The sequence below is a fragment of the Hippocampus guttulatus genome, chromosome 6 (assembly GCF_054856545.1).
Source record: "Hippocampus guttulatus isolate MCC_2025c chromosome 6, RoL_Hgut_1.0, whole genome shotgun sequence".
Lineage (NCBI taxonomy): Eukaryota > Metazoa > Chordata > Actinopteri > Syngnathiformes > Syngnathidae > Hippocampus > Hippocampus guttulatus.
The window spans coordinates 4,538,518-4,559,839 of NC_141266.1; the positions used below are offsets into that span (position 1 = coordinate 4,538,518).

General features: G+C 42.8%; 1 protein-coding gene across 4 annotated transcripts; it reads right to left on the reverse strand.

The window, feature by feature from the left end:
* Positions 1-1,232: 1,232 nt before the first annotated feature.
* On the reverse strand, positions 1,233-12,316 carry hpn (hepsin). 4 transcript variants are annotated; one of them, XM_086113378.1, is made up of 13 exons: positions 11,928-12,316; positions 11,411-11,540; positions 8,362-8,469; positions 8,205-8,246; positions 7,627-7,756; positions 7,447-7,563; positions 7,193-7,233; positions 6,908-7,073; positions 5,899-6,089; positions 5,223-5,318; positions 4,976-5,118; positions 2,844-3,008; positions 1,233-2,757 (listed from the first exon to the last, which is right to left on the reverse strand). In XM_086113378.1, the coding sequence occupies exons 2-13, from the start codon at positions 11,445-11,447 to the stop codon at positions 2,713-2,715; spliced, it is 1,281 nt and encodes a 426-aa protein (XP_085969504.1). In that variant the 5' UTR covers positions 11,448-11,540; positions 11,928-12,316; the 3' UTR covers positions 1,233-2,712. The 4 variants fall into 4 exon arrangements, with proteins under 4 accessions (XP_085969504.1, XP_085969505.1, XP_085969507.1 ...); XM_086113379.1 differs by having other exon boundaries at positions 11,411-11,567; XM_086113381.1 differs by lacking the exons at positions 11,411-11,540; positions 11,928-12,316 and adding an exon at positions 11,107-11,386.
* Positions 12,317-21,322: the final 9,006 nt, after the last annotated feature.

Consider the following 21,322-nt stretch of genomic DNA (forward strand, 5'->3'; position numbering starts at 1 on the left):
AACAAGTCATCCTAAATTATCTATGGTCGGAAAACAACAACTTTGCACGACGCAAATTAAGCCTGCTGCTGCATTTTAGAGTGGAACACTTCAATATGCACATAACGACTGGATGCTTTATTATGAATGATGCTACATTTACTCGTAAAGTCAACGTAATCGAAGCAATTTGTCCTTTGTTTTACTACCGCTGTACCGATGTACTTACATACACAATGCACGTACTGTACATACAATAGAAAACTCTCTCTCTCTCTCTCACACACACACACACACACACACACACGGATATAGTTCATGTTTGTATCACATACTGTGTTTACACTTGTAAATAAAATGTATGTGAGCGATACAGCTGCTTTTTTTCGGTGTTGTCCAGAAGCAATCATAACTATGTGAATGAAGCAAAGTTTTCTTGTGCTCTAATCTTAAAATGACAAATTCAGACTCTCATTAGAACATTTTCATACATACACTTTTTTTTTTAATGAAACCCCTTTTTGTCGATATAATGGGCTTTTTTTACTCTCGTTTTGAAAACACTCTTCAAGAGTTCAGCTCAAGACCATGTCTTAACACAGCTGTCATGGCATTGTTGTCATATTCCTTGAGATGATTTTGTATTTTTTTTCCGCATATACAATGGTCCGTTCCAAAAGATGAAAGTTAAGTGAGGTGAGATCTGGGGATGTGGGAGGCCATAACACAAGACCACACTGACCAATCCAAGCATCTGGAAACTGCTGATTTGACCATTGACGCACATGAATACCACAATGAGATGGAGCACCATCTTGCCAAAACCACAAATTCAAAAACACTACAAAGGTGGCCCACAAAATCATATTGAAATGTGTTCTCAAAACAGCAGTAAAAAAAAAAAGTGTACTGTATAATTTTTCCTATGTAGGGAAACCTACAGGGTACTTATGTTAAATCAGCACAACACTGAGCAAACGCAACAATGAAATGGAGATAAGAGCAAAACATTTTTTTTTCCCCTGTGGTTGAAATTACAAAACACCCAGAATCAGGTCAGTCTGACCAGTGTCAGGTTGTCATACACCATTCTAAGTTCACTTTAAAAGCAAGCAGTCATGTAACTCGATTCATGTGCAGTAGCTCCAAATTATTGCCACATTTAACACAAGAAGAAAATACTCAATGTTACATGAACATGAGCAGCATTTCAAAGACATTTTCATGGATCCAGTGATTCAACTTCAATCACCTTTCGATTAAGGTATTTATTTTTATTACATGAAAATAAACAATTTTCATACAGTGCAGCTACACGAAGAGTGACAATCATCGCCAAGTTTTGATTTTGCAAATTCAGTGTGATTTTTCTTTCCAAATAACTATTGACTCATTCTACTAGCTTTTCTTTCTGTTACAGTTACATCTTTGGATGGTCACAAAAGGACACGGGGGGGGGGGGGGGGGAAATCTGGATAAATGAGCTCCAAATTTCTCATCTGTCGAGGAGTTTTGAGCACCTCTAATATATAATACTATGCTCGAGTAGTGATTATACAGTACATACTTATCTAGACGTAAAACGAAATATAACTTCTGAGCACATGATTCTTTACACTGTGGGCATAAAAGAGACACAGATTATTGGGAAATCCAACAAACGATGGATAATAAAACATGCTACATACACAGAACATCAGCTATTATTTACAAGACCACAATATATTGATTCCAATATGAGCGGTCTATCCTCAATCTTCGGACATTTCATCAGAGGTATGAGCACACTGTAGTTTCCATAATTGTAGGTATTTCAGAGGTTTTATATTACAGCACCATTGCACACCACTATTATTATTATTTTTATTTTATTTTATTTTTTAGGTCTTCATCATTACTGGTCCTGTAGAAAGGTGACTGTTCTATAGAGCATGCTTGAATCTATAAGGCACCCTGGAGTTCTCTAACCAAAGGACCATTTGGTTTCATATCCAAGAATGATTTGGCTCTCATTTGGTGCCATGCAGTATAGAACTCCTGAATCATGCTTGGTTCTTTATGGAACCAACTGAGAACGAGTGATACTTGTCCCAAAAGTGACGCCCTTTGGTGTCAAACGACGAACCTTTTTTTTTTAGAGTGAATGTGAGCCTTTGTGTATTCATTTGTTTTTCTTCTTTACCATTGCTACTGCGGTGTCTCATAAAAGTGCCTTTGTGGGATTATCACGAGCAATCAACAATCCTGGTTTCATAGTGCCTGAGGAAAAGAAGCAAAGAAAATCATACCAGTCTACAGTGTCCTCCACAGAACATAAGAAAAATGAAAAGTCATAAACTCTGCAACCAGGATCTCCAAGACTGAGCTCGCCAAAGGGGCCAAGAAAATATGCAATTATAGCCAATCCATTCAGAGCCATGACCCATTCGCAGCACTTTTCATTACAAAAAGATGCAATTTGATGGCCATCTGCCATTAAAAGTGAAAATTGTCATCAACATAGTAATTGAGGTGCACTTGGACAATGGCAGCAGGGGATACCATGCTGTCAGGTTGCCTTTGACCTTTTGGCTGTTGCGCTAAACAAATTCAGAATACAGAAAAAGGGAACACAAAAAGCAAGATATGCAGAAGGATTTAAAAAAAAATCAGGAACCCAAAGCTGACAACGTTGAAAACATACACTAACACTCTTTAGTGAGAGAGGCAAGCATGGAAACATGGGTGCAAAAGTCATGCCCGCGCCATTTTGTGAATCCCTGGTGAGTTGTTATAGTTCTGCAAGCCCAAACAAAACAAGATATGAACATCATGTGCAAAATAGTTACATAAACGAGACACGTATAAGGTAGCAAACCTCTTACCCTCATGGCAGTCGATATCCATGGCAGAAATCGGGAAACAGTGGTGTAAACGCCAGGCTTCTTTGCCGTTGCACATTCTATTCCCCAGCTCACCACCCCCAGCAAACGGTATCGGCTGGTTTTGGACAAGCGGTCGTCTGCCATAAAGGGGCCTCCACTATCTCCCTGACACCACCAAATAATAGATATGAAACGTATTGATAGAAAACAATTGAGAGATTGATGTGAACAAATAGTATGTAGCATATCTGACAAGAAAGACGATGCAATGGAATATACGACAAAACCTCTCACTTGCCCCCTCAAAAATACACCCATCAAAGAAAGTTCTCTTTTTCACCAAAAAGCTCCAAAATTTACTCAGTTGGACAAACAAAATGGTGGTGGGGGGTTTTTTTTTGTTTTTGTTTTTTGCTAGAGCAGGGGTGGCCAACCAGTCAGACTATTTTTTTACTGTGTTACTGCAAAGAGCCACACACACACACACACACACACACACGTGCTTGCGCGCACTTTTTTACCCAAAGATGACTTTTGGGGCGACCAACCTCCCACGATCGACCTGATCGTACACGTGCAAGCATATGAAAACACACACACACACACACACACACACACGACCATGCACTCGCACACATATGCATGCACGTCACGACGCGCAACAGCCTGAGCGCCCGAACATAAATGAAACCTTAAGACACAAACATACAAATCCCCCCCCCCCCCCCATTTCCTCCTCCCACTGCTCGCGTTCGACTTGGGACCAGTCTGCTGGCTCTTGGTCGATTGCGATGGACATATTGGGAACCTCTGCCTTAAAAACAGAGGTAATTCGCTGACTAGCTTAGCACTTAGCAGTTAGTGCCGTTGTCTGCACATGACCGGTGATTCAGTCATCTGATTGGTTGCCCTCTATGTCAATCAAGTGACGGGATTGGTGATAGGCTGACGTAGTACGTTCAGTGTATTTAGCACTGTTGTTTTAATGGCAGCGCCATCGCCGAGGCGTTTGACAATTGTCGTGTAAAAGCCCGGGAGCTGCATTGAACCAGCCAAAGAGACGCATGCGGCTCGTGAGCCGCGGGTTGGCAACCCCTGTGCTAGAGTAATGGCATGAGAATTTTTTTAAAGTGAATTGTCTTGGTCTGGTTCAGGGGTTTTCTGGTGCATATGAGAGTTGCTTTTTTGGTGAGGGTGGAGTTTTTTGTCACAAGTATTTTTGGTAAGTGAGAGAGAGATGTTTGCTCGTGGGTGTGTGAGTTTTTTGGTGAGATGCGAGTTTTTGGTGTGAGTGGTTTATGAAGTTGTGTGAGATGTTTTCGGTTTGTGAGATAGGTTTTGTGATGTGTGTGACAGGTTTGAAGGTGAGAGTTTTGTGAGCATTTTTGTGAGCGAGAGATTTTTTGGTGCAACTGACAGGGAGTGAGTGTTCTTGTGTGTGTGATGATTTCCCTTGAGAGACGTTATTTTTTGGGAATATAACTTTTTGGGGTGAATGTTACGAGGACAGTTATTGTAAGAGTTCTTTTTTCTGGGTGGGGGGGGTGATACAGAGCGTGTTAGAAAATTTTGCAGTGTGAGTTGGATTATTTTGGTTGGCGTGGCAATATTTTATGAGCATGAGTTTGTGTGTGAGTTCTTTTTGGTTAGTGTGAGAGGTTTATTGGTGTGTGTGTGTGTGTGTGTGCGCGCGCGCGCGCTTTTGAGAGCAAATTTTTTTCGGTGCACGTAAGAGGTTTTGGTGAGTAACATTTGTGTGAGTACTCCTGGTGAGTGTGAGAGGTTTTTCAACCTGAGAGAGGTTTAGTTGATGTGTGTGAGATGCTTTTCAGTCAAAGTGAGAGGTGTCTGTGATCTTGAGAGATTTTCTGTGAGCTTGAGAATTTGTTTTGTAGCCTGAGAGGTTTTTCGATGTGTTTATTTGGGATCATGAGAGCTTTATTCATGAGGGCTGGAAGTTTTGTGTGTGTGTGTGAGAGAGGGAGATTTTGGGTGTGCGTTCACTTTATTGGTGAGAGTTTTGGGGGGGTTTTCTTGGTGAATGTAAGAGTCTATGATGTATTTGTGTGAGGCCCCAAATGGCACCGGGATGTTACAGCCACGTCAGCACAGACATTAGAGGACACACTGACCTGGCAAGCATCCACACCTCCCTTCTCAAAGCCAGCACAGAACATGCTGCCGGTGATCTGGTTGTAGTAGTAATCAGGCGCATTGCACATAGCGTCACTGATGACGGGGACGTTCACCTCATGCAGAACGTCCGTTTCGTCGCCTTATTGTACAGTAAGCATAGAGTCTTATTAGAAGTGACACAACAGTAACGGTACTTTTTCACATCAGCATCTATACTGTGACCCAAAAAAACCCCCCACTCACCAGAGTCTCCTAAGCTCCCCCAGCCTATTACTGTGCCTATCTGTCCGTCTCTTATTCTTTGGCCATACGCTGGCAGGCAAATGGGTTGGATATATTCTACAAACAGCAGAAAAAAAAACACATTTATAGAAAAAAAAACACATGTATAGTGTGTTTGTTATTATGCATGCCACACAATGTAAATATGTAATAAAGCAGATTCAGTTCTTGAGCATTCACCAGTCTGGATTGCTAACCCTTTATTTTGTCCTTCATATCAAAATAGTGTTATAAAAGGCAAACACTAGACGGGACAAACAAACAAGCTGAAATGCGGTTTTGAAAGCATGCAAACGCTTCACTGCTGAACAACACACAAGAAAAAAAATCAACTTTTAAAACACTCACCAGTGCCACAGAGATAAATCTGTTTTGGTTTAGACTTTTAATGAGTTCTGATGAAAAGCTCTATCTAAGGGACCAGGATAACTCTCTGAACCAAATGCTTCAATTCTAAGTGATGAATATTAACCCTTTCAGGGACAGCTGTCACTACAGTGGACATGCAGCTTATCAGGTTACGGGGTGCGTGAATGGGTTAATTGTGTTTGCCTTTATCGCTCTGGTCATACGAAACAGACATGCGTATGTGGAAGAAAATGCTTGCATGATTCCTCTCTTCCTCACTATGTCTTACCATTGAAGGTGATGGGCTTAGCCAGGGCCAGTACAGCAATGTCGCTGCTGTGATCATCAATGCTATTGACCACAAAGGGCAGGTAGTTGCCGTGGTAAACGATAGTTTTCACTTCCGCCACGTTGGCATTGGCTGGTTTGTTGTAGATGGAGCCCATCAATACACGCCAGTGACTAATAAAGCCATTACGCCTAGTAAAAACAAAGGGACAAAAAAAAAAATAAAGACATTGCACATTAGTATTATATTATTCATAAAACATTTCTTGTATTTAATGGTACACTTAGACAACCTTTGGGATCCAACGTATACTGTAATTGTTGCAGAATTCTGCCTCCCGAGCTGAGACTGACAGTCATTTGTTAAACAATATTTGCTTTATGATTGCAGTTTGTAGTGGTGTTGTGAGTGATCTAATGGACTGAAATGTCCAATTAATGTTTATGCTTATGCATATCACGCATATGCTATAAAATTAACATAGTATTGTGAACTGTGATTGTTTTCAGAATAATACAGATCAGATATCCCTTGGCAATCATTGTAAATGTGCACTCATGAAATCTCATGGGGGGGGGGGGATAATGAAGTGAATGAATAAAATTGTTACTTCAGTAGAATTTTCAAGTAGCTGCGCTTTGCATGAGTATTTATTTTTCTGACCCATTTTTACTTTTACTTCCTCTTCATTGATTTTACAGCATTAGCGCCATCTACAGGGAAATTATTTTGTGTCCAGTTTTATTTTTTTATTTGGGGTTTTTCACTGTGCCAAGTTATCAAAATGGGTAGTGTACATAAGTCACAGGTAAAATGATCTTGACATTTTACTTTTGCACTAGAGTACATTTCAGTGTCTTTACTTTTTTTAACTAACTTAAGTGAAGCTCTTGAGTCTTTTTTAGTATATTGAGGCAATTTCTTAAAAAGAGAATGTGAGTACTTTTGCCTGCAGTGCAAATAAGCGATGATCTAAATTTCATGCATGAGATCAAGCTCCGCCTCTTACTTGGGGAAGCAGTGAGCTGCAGAGACAATCCAGCGGTCGGAGATGATCGATCCGCCACACTGATGAACTCCATTGTACTGCAAGCTGACCTGCCACGGCCACATGCCTTGCCTCGCTTCCATGCCACCGACGATGCGGTCTGCTGCAAAACTACGCCTGCCGCAGTCTGATGAGGGAGAAGGAATTGAATTCTGGGGTAAATGTGAACGGAATGGGTCACGGGACTGATGGGATGGGCAAAAAGGAAAACAAAGGTGAAGCAATGGTGGAATGAGAAAGATTTACCTTGGCATAACAATGTGAGAACTTGCTTGCTCTCACAGTCGCTGGAACAGAAGTGACACTTGATAAGAGAAGAGCAACCTACCTCATCAGAATTTAAAGTACAGTGGAATCTAAAGTAAGTCAAGAGAAAATGATTTAAAATGGACAACCAGCAGGAGTGTTTGCATGGCTAATATGAGTCAATGGAACGAGGTGAGCGTTTTGACTGTTTCTACACATCTTGCATGATTGAATCGAAATGTCAGTGTAGTTACCATAGGAACAAAGCATCTTTGATTTTCTTGCCAAAGCTCAGCTCTTCGGTTCTGACACAGAAGAAGCCTCCATCACTGCCAACATCTTGCACGGACGTGATCGAGTAATTCACCACGCTGAAAAAAACCGCACGTTCGTTTTGCGTTGGTCATACGATGGACCTTTCGACATCGTCTCACCTGACAAAGCCCACTTCCTCACAGCTGACCCGAGCCAGAAGCTCATTGGCTGAGGAGGAGCACACTTGACGCCACCTCTTCTGAGTGGAATCGAAGATTCTGAGATGTTGGTCGGCAGAATTTACTTGAACTGTTTGGGATAAAATCAACATGTTAGTGGGATGTGGCAGTGGTACGCGAAGTTTAGTCTGAAGCTTTTTTTTTTTTTTTTTTGTGTGTGTGATGATGAACATCTGCACCCAGCCACAACACTCTTTAGTACAAGAGTTGGACCAAAAATCGTGTCTTCCCAAACATCACGATGCTCAGTTTAGACTTTGTAGTACCAGTATTAACTGGACAATATGTGCATTATTGTGGCTGTTGTTTCAAGTGGGGTAGAACCGGAATGCACCAAGTCTACAACAGCAATAATATTATAGGATCGCGAAACAAACACCCCCAGCTGCCAATCAAAACTGAGCATTACTTGCGTTATTTGATACAGCTCTTGTACTGCATGTCATGTATTGTGAAAGTGGTCAACAGCTTGTAAGTGGTCACAGGAAACAAACCAGTGTGTTTTGAACAAAAATTACCATCGTAGTGTCCTGTATCTTCCTCCACAGTGCAATATGTGACTAAAAAGGAGACAAGAAAAAAACGCACGTTCATTGAAGAAGTGCAAAATGTCATACAATTATGTGTTTATTACGTGTATCTTTTCTACTGCTTGTGTTGGAGTACGTATCTGACCTATGACCCAGATTGCTGCTCCAATGGCTCCCAAGGTCATGAGCATCACACACACACCCATCAGGCGGCAAGGGGTTAACACACAGGTGAGCGAGATCCCCCGGTTCACTGCATACACGCAAGAATAAGTGGAAGACTCAACAGCAGAGATGCAAATTAAACTAACAACACTAGCAATCATAACAATTGAGAATAATGGAGTCATGTCGACACCAATGAGCAAGTTTTAGTGTAAACAGAAATAAATTCAGAGGACTTGGAAGGGACTCCAAGCTATGGTTTGGCACATGGCGAGAATAAATGACTCGTGATCAATAGTCTAAAGCAAGGGTCAGTAAGTTTAAACACCCAGAGCTATTTGGGCCGTCTCCCACAGAAACAAACACGCGCGCGTGCACACACACACACACACACACACACGACCCGATTTATGGAATCACTTAACTTCAAACACATTTTATTTTATTTCTGGAAAAAGTGCTTAGTTTTCAAATAAAATAATCAATGTATATTTGAGACTTCCTCGTCTTTATAAAATTAAAGCCAACTTTAAAATTTTCCACCAGCCCCAAACCAAAAACACCATCTGCCTCCGTGTTCTGTCATCATTTCATTGCACATGGAGCGTGTAGCTGTCCACTTCAATTTCAAAAGAACAATTTCACTTCACAATTTATAAATTAAATATCTCAATAAGTCTCGGTGCCAGGTGTCGCACATTGGCGGTTGTAATGCATATTTTGAGTGATTAAAAAAAATAGAACGTTCTACTTTGTTGTTAAAAGGTCCCATTCACCACAATCCTCCAATGTATAAATGAAATTAAACAATCAGCATTTAGTTCCCAAAATCACAAAGAGGCACAGCAGGAGGATGAAAGAGCCCCATACGGTTGTCTACCACTGGTGTCAAGTCTAATGTCCACGCAAGAACACGCTTAAGGATATCGTGTCATAACTGCCCTGCATGCACAGTCCAAGCGTTGGCACACAGGCAAGCCGATGCCTCCGGGTCAAGAGACATGGAGTTTTTAAACTGAAAAAGTGCAAACACTGCTGAATGTTTGACAAAGTAAGTTAGCTGAAATTATAGACCACTTTCGCCAGTTGGTGACCGCAGACAGCATCTCCCTTTTCATTTCATCGCACTTCATCTTTACCACTATTTTTATCAACAATAGAGCCACAGTGACCTTGGTAATATTATTCACATGTGAATTCATGCTCACTTCAATTTCACAATTCTGCGAGTTGTGCGTGTTTGACGCATTTACAGCAAATGTGGAGGAAACCAAGCAACATATTTGAATTTTTTTATCAGTGTACGTAATGGATGAACCCGTCGCCGATCCACTCCTTAGACCCCGCCAGTGTCGGTTCATGGACCGGCAGGGCCGTCCAATTAGGCAGTGCCTTGCTCCCCATACTACAGAGGCACTGCAGCTAAAATAACACAAATTGCATAACAGCTGTGGTAAGATACTCACCACAACTGCGCTGTAGTATTGGAAATTTGTTGTTATTTGTTGCAAAGTAACTTGCAATTGCGCAGGACAGCCACCGATGGAGTGAAGAGACTTCCTTAATATAAAGTGGTGCAATTAAGGCTCACTCATGCCAATAAGCCCGAATGTGTACTTGGGGCCCCGTTTTAACCCCGCCTCAAAAATCCAGACAGCTGGAAGAGTGAAAAAGAGTTTCACGATATAGCTCAACAATTCAGTCCTAAATTGTTTTCAGACAGTGCATGTTTTCTTCAAACAAATGACATGCATTCAGAAACAAATCCATCAAAATCACTTTTCCGGATTTTTAACAGAAAAAATCCTTTAATGCAGGGGTAGGGAACTCCGGTTCCTGGAGATCCAGATCCTGCCTGTTTTAGATCCCGCCCTACTCCAACACACCTGATTCAAATGATCAGCTCATCAGCAAGCTCTGTCCAGGCCTGAAACAATTATGAACAGTTGAATCAGGTGTGTTGGACACGGGATGGGATCTAAAACAGGCAGAAAATGGCTCTTGAGGTACCAGAATTCCCAAGCCCAGTTTTAATGGCTTCCACAAAACCTTGTGGAAAGGTCATAACTTAAGCAAGGGGCAGAGGCGGAAGAGACCAGATAAGTATCTAAATCCAGCATCGTGCTTTTGTCAAGAGTCTAAGCTTGGCAACAGTAGCGGAAAGTCTTCTCAATTAGTCGTGAGGAATGATCAGTTTCATTTGTAACACTGAAAATGCAATTAGGTTTAGGGTGGTTTTATGTTTATTCAGTTTCATGAGAAACATTACAGCAGTGAATATCCTTTTGACCTGTTCCTGACATTTGGACTTTGGGAAACATGTTCTAAAACAAACTAGAAATCCAGATCTTTTTTTTTAATTCATCTGTTTTCTTTTGGTTGAGTTTTTTCAAAAACGATACTCAGCTAAATTCAACATAACTTCACTCCAATTTAAATAGGAAACGAGGCCTTAATGTCTCCGCGAGCAAGACAGCTTGCTTCCTCACAGCAAAGATAGTGGTTTAAAAAATAATAATCAGCAGGAGACCTCAGTCGATGTCAGGGGTCCCATTGCATAAAAACACAGTGCCATACAATACAGTCCACTGGCTGATTATTCTTTCTATTTTCACGCACAACTCCTCACACACAGCAAGGCCCAGATTGTGCAAACAGCTAGATAGGGAACTGCCCAAAGCTGCAAGTGCAAATACTTCATAAGCAACTCATCCGTGGCACTCACTTTGAGCATCTCCTCAGCAAGGCAAGGAAGGACCACATAAGATCATTTGCTGCCATTCTTTGAGGATTGACCAAACAGATAGGAATAGATCATTTATCTTGTCTGGGATGTTGAATTGACAAATAGAGGATAAGCAGTCAGCTTGGAACAAATCTGTTAATAGTTAACAATTGTCAAATGGACTGATGTCTGCTCCCTGTCCAAATGCAAAACAACATGCAACTTGACCATCAACACATTTTAATTTGAGCATGTGTGCGTCCGCACACGCGCGTGTGTGTGTGTGCGTGCGTGTGTCATTTACCCATCTTCCCCTCTTTTACAATTTTTTCAGCATACATCTTTGCAGAGTAGGAGGGAGAAAACAACTGTTGAAGTTCTCCTCCTCCTGTATTCCTTCTTTCCTCCCTTGATTTCTTGTGTCACCAACTCCACTGAAAAGATGGAAAGTGGCAAAGAACCTGCAAGTTTGAACTTAACCATAAATAGCAAACCAAAGTGTGTAACTCATATATACATATGTGTGGCTGGATGGACAGACAGACAGACAGACAGACAGATAGATAGATAATTCTGTTATTGTTATTATTGTTGTATTTTAGGTACACACAACACAGACCTATTCCTATTCTATTTGTAATTGCTTTTCTTCATTCCATTTTGGACTATAGAAACATCTTTTAAGTGACAATATTTACACACATTTACGTTTTGGCTAAATGGCAAATGACTAAAAATTCAACAAACATTAGCGCTTAGTAATTGTTTCTCCACAAACGGCTCAGCTCTCTAAATTAAAACTCAATTTTAAAGAGGCTCACCTTATCGTCTCTGAAAGCAGGTGTACTGGTAGTTTCCTTCAGAATTTAACAGGAATTTGCTTTAGTCCACTGGTGGGGGGAAAAATGACCCAAAACGTTTGAGTGCTGTCAACAAGATAAATCCCAGTATGCAAAGTTTCTCCCCTGTTAATGTCTTGGAGTTCCCTCACAGGTTACTGACCCCAACAAAGCCCTTAAAAAGTTTAGTACGTCGGGTTTTTGCTGTTGTTGTTTTTTCTTTCTTTTCTTTTTTTTTTACACTTTCTATCAACCGAAACCACCCGCCTCAGCTATCAATATAAAGTGCGCCACCATCTGAAAGACTAGATACAACGAAAAGGGAATCTGGGTGACTTTACTGGAAGTTTTTTCGAGCTAAGTAGTCGTCCTGTTAGGGGGAGAGGAGGAGGGGCGTGCGTGACGTACTGATCGGACTTGCGTTCTTTGTGCATTCGCGACTATTTGTCAAGTGAATTCACTTCAACTATGGGGACATGAGTTTTATGGGCCAGTTCATTCATAGATTAGGTCTTTGTGTAAGTAATATTATACAATGTGAAATTTCTGTAAGATTTTTTTGCCCCAAAAATATGGTTCTACCAGCGCACAAAACTTCAGAGTTGGACTAATTACTACCGTTTTTCCTCTGTTGGTTTGGCTCATTTCTTTAAACAGAAATGACAATGTCTATATAAAATGTACAAATCTCCACGCTGCCTTCCAAGTGTTCACAACAGAATGTAATTTCTCATTGATTTCATCAAACTGCAAATGTCTTGCAAATGTACGAGTAGCCTGCATTAGCACAATGAGCCCACCGATAGCACATTTTCAAAATAAATATAAATTGCTGATCTAAATGAGGGCCAGTGGTTAGCACGTCGGCTTCACAGTGCAGAGGTACAGGGTTCGATTCCAGCTCCGGCCTCCCTGTGTGGAGTTTGCATGTTCTCCCCGGGCCTGCGTGGGTTTGCTCCGGGTACTCCGGTTTCCTCCCACATTCCAAAAAACATGCATGGCAGGCTGATTGGACGCTCTAAATTGTCCCTAAGTGTGAGTGTGGGCGTGGATGGTTGTTCGTCTCTGTGTGCCCTGTGATTGGCTGGCAACTGATTCAGGGTGTCCCCCGCCTACTGCCCGAAGACGGCTGGGATAGGCTCCAGCACCCCCCGCGACCCTAGTGAGGATCAAGCGGTTCGGAAAATGGATGGATGATCTAAATGAATGAATTGATTCTCAGTTCAATGGTTGTGCTCTCCAAATCATATGTGCATGATTTCATTGTTACCGAACCCCCTGATACGGGCGGTTCGGTCACTATACCACCGATGTCAGAGTTTGGTTCGCATTGCCGGCAGTAAGTCGGAATCGTTTCCAGTGGGGGTAGGACTCCGCCAAGGCTGCCCTTTGTCGCCGATTCTGTTCATAACCTTTATGGACAGAATTTCTAGGCGCAGCCGAAGCGTTGAGGGGTCCGTTTTGGGGGCCTCAGTATTGCATCCCTGCTTTTTGCAGATGATGTGGTGTGGCTCCTTCAAACAGGGCTCTCCAACTCTCACTGGAGCGTTTCGCAGCTGAGTGTGAAGCGGCTGGGATGAAGATCAGCACCTCCAAATCTGAAACCATGGTCCTCAGTCGCAAAAGGGTGGAGTGCCCCCTCCGGGTCGGGGAGGAGATCTTGCCCCAAGTGGAGGAGTTCAAGTATCTTGGGGTCTTGTTCACGAGTGGGGGCAGGAGGGAGCGAGAGATCGACAGGCGGATCGGTGCAGCGTCTGCTGTGATGCGGACGTTGTATCGGTCTGTGGTGGTGAAGAAGGAGCTGAGCCAAAGGGCGAAGCTCTCAATTTACCGGTCGATCTACGTTCCAACCCTCATCTATGGTCACGAGCTATGGGTCGTGACCGAAAGAACGAGATCCCGGTTACAAGCGGCCGAAATGAGTTTTCTCCGCAGGGTGTCCGGGCTCTCCCTTAGAAATAAGGTGAGAAGCTCGGTCATCCGGGAGGGGCTCAGAGTCGAGCCGCTTCTCCTCCACATCGAGAGGAGCCAGATGAGGTGGCTTGGGCATCTGATTCGGATGCCTCCTGAGCGCCTCCTTGGTGAGGTGTTCCGGGCATGTCCCACCGGGAGGAGACCCCTATGTCACCCAGCTGGCCTGGGAACGTCTCGGGATCCCCCGGGGAGAGCTGGAAGAAGTAGCTAGGGAGAGGGAAGTCTGGGCTTCCCTGCTAAAGCTGTTGCCCCCGCGACCCGGCCCCGGATAAGCGGTAGATGATGGATGGATGATTTCATTGTGTAAGTCATCATATGCACAGTTGTCAAAATTAGTCAAGAACTTTACACCATGAACACCATCTATGAATTTCTAGGAACATTGGATAAAGGTTGATGGAATGGAGCTACTTCTTTGTTTAAATCAGATAAATACCCCTGCCCCCCACCACACACACACACGCACACACAGTTTTATACATTATTGCATTCTGTTAGCTAGTGATGAAATATCTAAGCATTTTGACTTGCATTGAATTACACAATGCCAAAGGGATGATGCATTTTGCGGGGGACTCATATATGTGAGAAAGGAATTTGGTTTTGACACATGGAGGTACTGCTTTGACATACAGTAGATATAAGCTTTTGCAGATAATCAGTGATGTTGTACCGAACCATCCAGGTTTCTGAGGGCGCAAAAGCACAGAGTGAATGCAAATATGCCAAAGCAATTGAGAAGAATCTTTGCAATTTTGGTGGTACTGACCACTGACAGTATATTTGAAAGGGATCTAGTTTGAAGCATGTGTTAACAGTTTTGGGAGCGATATGAGCTTTTGCTAATGAGTTGTACTGTCAAGCAGACCTGTAAAACTGTTTGGCCAAATGACGATTTAGTTTTAAGAATGTCATTTCAGTTTCAAGAAACAAGACAAACCAATGAGAAAAACTGTAAGACATCACACAGGGTGGCCATAAATGACAGGGAAGTGAAGCCGTTTCCCAAAAAATTTGGTGGTGTATTCAGTTCAAAGTTGGGGGCCCAAAGCAGTGGCCTCTCCCAACTGAGTCACCTTGAAAGGCACGGATTTATCCCACTTAGACTGTCACAGTTATGACTGCAAAGCATTCCAGGCAAAACAACAAAGACAACTGATTCCGAAAAATTGTTTGTTGTTCTGGTTCATCACAACACATTTAGACCTCTAAGCAGTGGCGTGCGGTGAGGTTTATGGTTGGTGAGGCTGTGACTCCTTTAGTCTCACATTTACAAATATATAAAGCAAAAAGGGTCGCTTATTCAATTGGCTAAACATTATATTTGGGACATGCAGATATACGGCAAGCAGCACGAGCCAGTTGCATGTATCGACCCAGTTTGTGACGAGCCAGTTGCATGTATTGACCCAGTTTGTGATGATTGCGCAATGCAATGCGCATTCAGAGGTGAGGCTCTGCCTCACCTGCCTCCCCTGACCGCACGTCCCTGCCTCTAAGAAACATCCATCTGTCCACCCATTGTCTAATCTGCTTATCCTCCCATGGGTCGTGGGCACACTGGAGCCTCAATCATTCCTTCATCATTTCCTTTATTTATAAAATAATAATAATAATAATGTCGGCCCGGTGGTCCAATGGTTAGCGCGTCGACCTCACAGTACAGAGGTACCGGGTTCAATTCCAGCTCCGGCCTCCCTGTGTGGGGTTTTCATGTTCTCCCCGGGCCTGCGTGGGTTTTCTCCGGGTACTCCAGTTTCCTCCCACATTTCAAAAACATGCAGCTGATTAAACACTCTAAATTGTCCCTCCGTGTGGTTGTGAGCGCGGATGGTTGTTTGTCTGTGTGTGCCCTGCGATGGGCTGGCAACCGGTTCAGGGTGTCCGCCGCCTACTGCCCGAAGACGGCTGGGATAGGCTCCAGTACCCCCCGCGACCCTTTTGAGGATAAGCGGATTGGAAAATGAATGAATGAATCAATTATTACGTCATATAATATGCATTACATGTCATTTACCAACTATAATTTGTCATACGCTGTCACATTTTAGAACAAAACAGTAGGAAAGGGGGCAAATGATTTGATTTGCAAATGACCAAGTTTTGGTAGTCGAGCAGATCCTGGCAAGCAGGCACAGCATGGCGCATTTACAGCAACTGTATTTTGCGCCGTTGTGGGTGTGAACACAGCTCACTTAATTTGCCGCCATTCAAAGCGGTTCCTCTCATTCTGTTAAATGCATCACGTGAGAGGCTCAATAGTCATTTAAATGGTGAAAGAATAAAATGATTTGCTGTGTTTTGCGGTAGGTTGAGCGGATCGGAAGATGGGTGGATGGATAATAATAATAATAATAAAGTAATATCTTGTGTTCAAAGCATTTCATTCATTTCACCTAATAACTTGCTGGAACACAACAGTGTACTTTTCCTGGTCAGAGGTCAGAAAAGTCCAACTTACCACCTACCTCGAATGGAACATTAGTTCCACTTGAGGACCTGGGAGGCCTCTACTTCACTGCCTTTTTTTTTCCAAACCTTAAAGGGATCATCTGGCGCGATGGCCCATTTTTCACTAATAAGCTCAATTTATGAATGTTTTTTTATCAGGAAAATGATATCAGCTTGGATTTTCAATTTTATCAATTTAATTTGGAGAAGTCTATAAAAAACAATAAAATTAAGGCTTTGATACCGTCTCTGCTATGAGTAGACAGGCTGAGGTGGGAAAAAAAAGTCAGACAGATGACCATGATTCACCCACACTGGCAATTAAGAACAATAAATATGGGACGGTACTGCAAAACAGCAAAAGGGCAATACCGATCAATACTGTGATGATAATGGCAAAACAATGTATTCATAGGTGTAGGGAATGTCAACCACTGTTTTTGGGGTTGTTGGAAGGAAATCGAAGGTTTCTGAGGGACATTGAGGAGGATTAAAACAAAGCAGGCCTCAATGGTACATGATAATAGGAAGATTTAAATGTTCTGATTAGACCTCTTTTTTATTTTATTCATTGGTTTCGTGATAATTATTTCTAATGAGTCTTAATTTGAATGTATTTAGTTTAGAGTCGTATCATTGTATCATCATTGTAGACTCAGCATGACTTAGATTTGTTCTTGGTTTTACTGTTTGGTGCTTTCTACCGCCTTTATTACCGATTTGTCTTACTGTTTATTGTGCATGTTAAATTGCTCCATGTACAGCACTTTGTATGCAGCGATGGCTGTTTGAAAGTGCTCTATAAATACTGTTGACTTGACTTGACTTGACTTGACTAGAGTTAATGTCCTTGTCATGCAGTGTTTGGTTTATTTTAAGCGTGTGCTCAATTGTATGTTTTTATGAATAAGTGCTTTGTTTTGATTAATAAAGAGACAAAGAAATGTTTGGACTAAATAGGCTGCTGTTTTCTTAAATGCATTTGGCCACATGAAAAAAATAAAAAGACTTTACTGCAAACCTTAGAAACAGGTGGATGCTTAGACGAAGTAACAGCCCCAAACGGAAGAGACACTCAGCAAACTAAAATAAGTAAGGAGTAACAGGAACTGATGATTAGCTGTTAAATTTGACATCCCGTGTCCCTGTATTATGTATTCATGTCACAGTCAGGGCATTATGTCCGGAAAGAGCCAATTAAACAAGCAGTGAGAGAACAGGGTCTTGTTGATGTTAATTCTCAAGTTCCCAAATTGTGATAAGGCCCAACCAACAGATACTGAGCAGGAGTGAGGATGAAAACCAGAAGAACAGTGACTCCCAACAAGAGGACACTTGTTTACAAGATAGTTTTGGACATCAAGATTTCATTCTCAGCATTCAACATTCCTCTTTATTTTACCTCCTGTTTAAGGGCGGATGCTTACAGTTATTGTAGAAGAATGCAGCTTTTCACTCTGTATTATATTTTAAGAGAGAAAATGGATTGAACAGTTTCGTGACACTTGAGGTTTGTTAAGGAGGTAGCCGTATACAAGTAGCACTGATCAAAACATTAATCTGAACATTATTCGAGATTTCGATTTTTATTCACTTTGCAGATGGAAGCGAGTGAAATACTCTTTACACTTTCTATTTTGCTGCACAGTTTTGCATAAGACTTAACACTGTATTGCACAATATAATTATATAAAAGTAAACATTACTTGCAACAAAAAATATATATATATATAATGTGTGAAAAACAATTGTTAATAGCACTGCGATTTATCAATTTTGTATTTATATTGCACTTAATTGAACGGTGTTTGTTTCTTCTTTCTACCCACATTCTTGCTGCTGGAGGCTGTAAATTTCCCCAGTGTGGGACAAATAAAGGATATCTTATCTTATATTTTTAAAATGTTGGGTTCAATCAGGGGAAGAACTGCTTGGTGGACAGGGCCACCATTGGCCACTCTCCAGGAAACATTTGATAAATGGGAGTTTGTGTTTGGGCGGCACGGTGTGCGACTGTCACGTTTGCGAGGTGGTGGTAGACCCCAAAAAGCATGCAGGAGGAAGGAGCAGGGTGTACTTGACGAATTGTATTAAACATAGAGAAAACTGATTGCAGCAAAGAAACATGACAGTAGCCAAGAGCAAACAGCAACAATGACCTGACAATGAGTGGTCGGGCTGGGAGTCCTTTTAAAGCACTAATTACCTAATGACCAACAGGTGTGCAGCTGCAGGGGGAGCCCTACAGTGCCACCTGTTGGTCCCAAACCGAATCATGACAGTAGCCAAGAGCAAACAATGACCCGACAATGAGTGTTCAGGCAGGAGTCCTTTTATACAACCGGTACTAATCACATAACGACCAACAGGTGTGCAGCTGCAGCGAAAAGCCCCACAGTGCCACCTGTTGGTCACAAACCGAAACATGACAGTACCCCTCCCTCAAGGGACGGATCTCAGACATCCCAAGGTTGTCCAAAAGGCTTGCCTCGCCGGGGAACGGGAACAAAAAACGACGGCAACCCTTGCCTCGCCGGGAAACATGAACAAAAGCGACAGCAGCCCTTGCCTCGCCGGGGAACAGGAACAAGAAGCCTTTGGCTGGGCTGGGCCTGACGTGGACAGAGCTCGACGTAGCAGGGGACATGGGACAGCCGGACGTGAACAGGGGCTCGGCCTGACGTGGGCGTGGACGTGGCACGGCTCGTCGTCGACGTGAATGTGACTCAGTTCGAACAGACACGTGACGAGCCTCGGCTCAACGTGGACGCAGACGGGGCTCGGCCCACCGTAGACGGGGCTTGACGAGACGAAAACAGAACAGCCGCATCACCAGCGCTGCCTGAAAGGGAAAAGGGCCGCAGACGCGGTCCGCCAGGCACATGGTGGAATAGGGACCGGTCCTTAGTACCTGCGGGGTCCAGGTGGTCGGGTCATTTTGTCACGTTGCGTGGTGGTGGTGGACCCCAAAGAGCAGGCAGGAGGGAGGAGCAGGTTGTATTTGATGAATTGCATTAAAACAGGAAACTAAATCCAAAACAAAGTCTCAAGAACAAAACGAATCCAAAGTAACAAACAAAACCATGGCAGAAGCTAAAACCTCAATAACAGAAACATGACCGAAACAAACCTGACAGGAACAAACAGCAACAAACAAACATGACAGTAGCCAAGAGCAAACAGCAACAATGACCCAACAATGAGTGGTTGGGCTGGGAGTCCTTTTAAAGCACAAATTACCTTATGACCAACAGGTGTGCAGCTGCAGGGGGAGACCTACAGTGCCACCTGTTGGTCCCAAACCGAATCATGACAGCGACTGGTTTGCACGCCCACCTCACAGTGCAGAGGTGCAGGGTTCGATTCTGCCTTCGGCCTTCCTGTGTGGAGTTTGCATGTTCTCCCCGTGCCTGTGTGGGTTTTCTCCGGGTATCCTGGTTTCCTACATTCCAAAAACATGGATGGCAAGTTACTGGAATCCTCTAAATTGTCCCCAGGTGTGAGTGTGAGCACAGATGGTTGTTCGTCTATGTGTGCCCTGCGACTGGCTGGCAATCAGTTCAGGGTGTACGCCGCCTGCTGCCCAAAGTCAACTGTGATAGGCTCCAGCATGCCCGCGACACTCGTGAGGATGGATGGATGGATTTTGTGGTTTTGAGAACTAACTCTGCTGTATTGCCATATCCACACTGTCACATTACACTGTAGCACATACATGCAATGAAAAGGCACCTTCCCAGCATGGGTAAGTGGCAGAACGCTCCGGCCCTCTGGAAGTAACTCTGAGCTCCAGCACGGACAGGCCAGCAAGTGTAAAAGTGTGTCCGGGAAAGAGGCGCCCAATGGAAGTCACCCCGATCACCAGCAAAAATAGTGTATTCAATTTGGTCATCCTTCTAAACATGTGTTCAGACAATTGAGCTGCATACAAAATATAGATTCAAACTCTTGAGAGGGAAGAAATTTCATCTGTGCTGTATGTTACACATACGGTACATTTGACAATAAAGTTGTATCCTATCCTATTAAATGGTATCCAAGGATCCTTAAATTGAGCATTGAGTGTCTATCCCTATCCTATCCCCACTGTCTTTGGGCAGCAGGCAGTGGACACCCTCAACTGGTTGCCAGACAATCCAAGAGAAATAGAAATGACAAAAACAAAGAAAAAATAAATTAAAGGGCCTAATCGTTTCAATTCTGATCAGCTAAACGTTGCTTTTTTTCCTTAGATTTGGTCTTGCTTGTATCCTGAGAGCGTTGGGCAAGGATGGATACACGTGCATTTTATTTCATGAAACCCTGATTGTGGATGAAATGATATAACATGACTTCTCTCTCGTCCATGTTCATCGTGAAGCACGCCAAGCGAGGTATGCGCGCGCGCACGTCTAGTCTGCGCACACGTCATGTTATTGCTCCCCCGTCGATGAGTCCTTGGGTTACCCTGGCCACCCGACCCAAATGTTTCGGAATTCGCCCCAGGTTTCATTAAATCTCTAAATGTACAGTCCATGCAAATCATTGAGTGCCCCAAAAAGGTGCCTGTGAACAAAATACAAATAATAATGTGAATAGTAGAAGTAGTACGACAGATATTATTCACGAGAATGTACATGTGTTCATCCAACTCAAGGGGGCAGCATAGCTTTTTGACCGTGACATATCGTTGCAATCTATGAATTTGACGTTTTGCAGTGATAGCAGGGTGAGCGTCTTAAAAAAAAAAAGAAAATGTTTAAATTAATTTGGGTAACTATAAGAAATGCTGTCCAACTAAAAAGAAAAAAAAACAGGAGTTCCGTATAGGAAATAGGACTGACCAGGTTTGTTCTTGTCGGTGTGTGCAGCGTTTCTCAAACGGAAAAGAATCAAAATAACTACCAGTAAGCAGCCACTTTAAGCCAGCTCAACCTGTTTGCTTTTTTTTCTCCACTGCAGAATTGTTTCTT

Bases quoted from the DNA above. Each gene is read 5' to 3' on its own strand.
- hpn (XM_086113378.1), bottom strand. From the start codon at position 11,447: ATGTATGCTGAAAAAATTGTAAAAGAGGGGAAGATGG. The intron at 8,247-8,361 runs GTCAGATACGTA...TCTCCTTTTTAG, and splicing joins AGCAGCAATCTGGGTCATAG to TCACATATTGCACTGTGGAG. The intron at 5,119-5,222 runs GTGAGTGGGGGG...CTGTACAATAAG, and splicing joins GGGGAGCTTAGGAGACTCTG to GCGACGAAACGGACGTTCTG.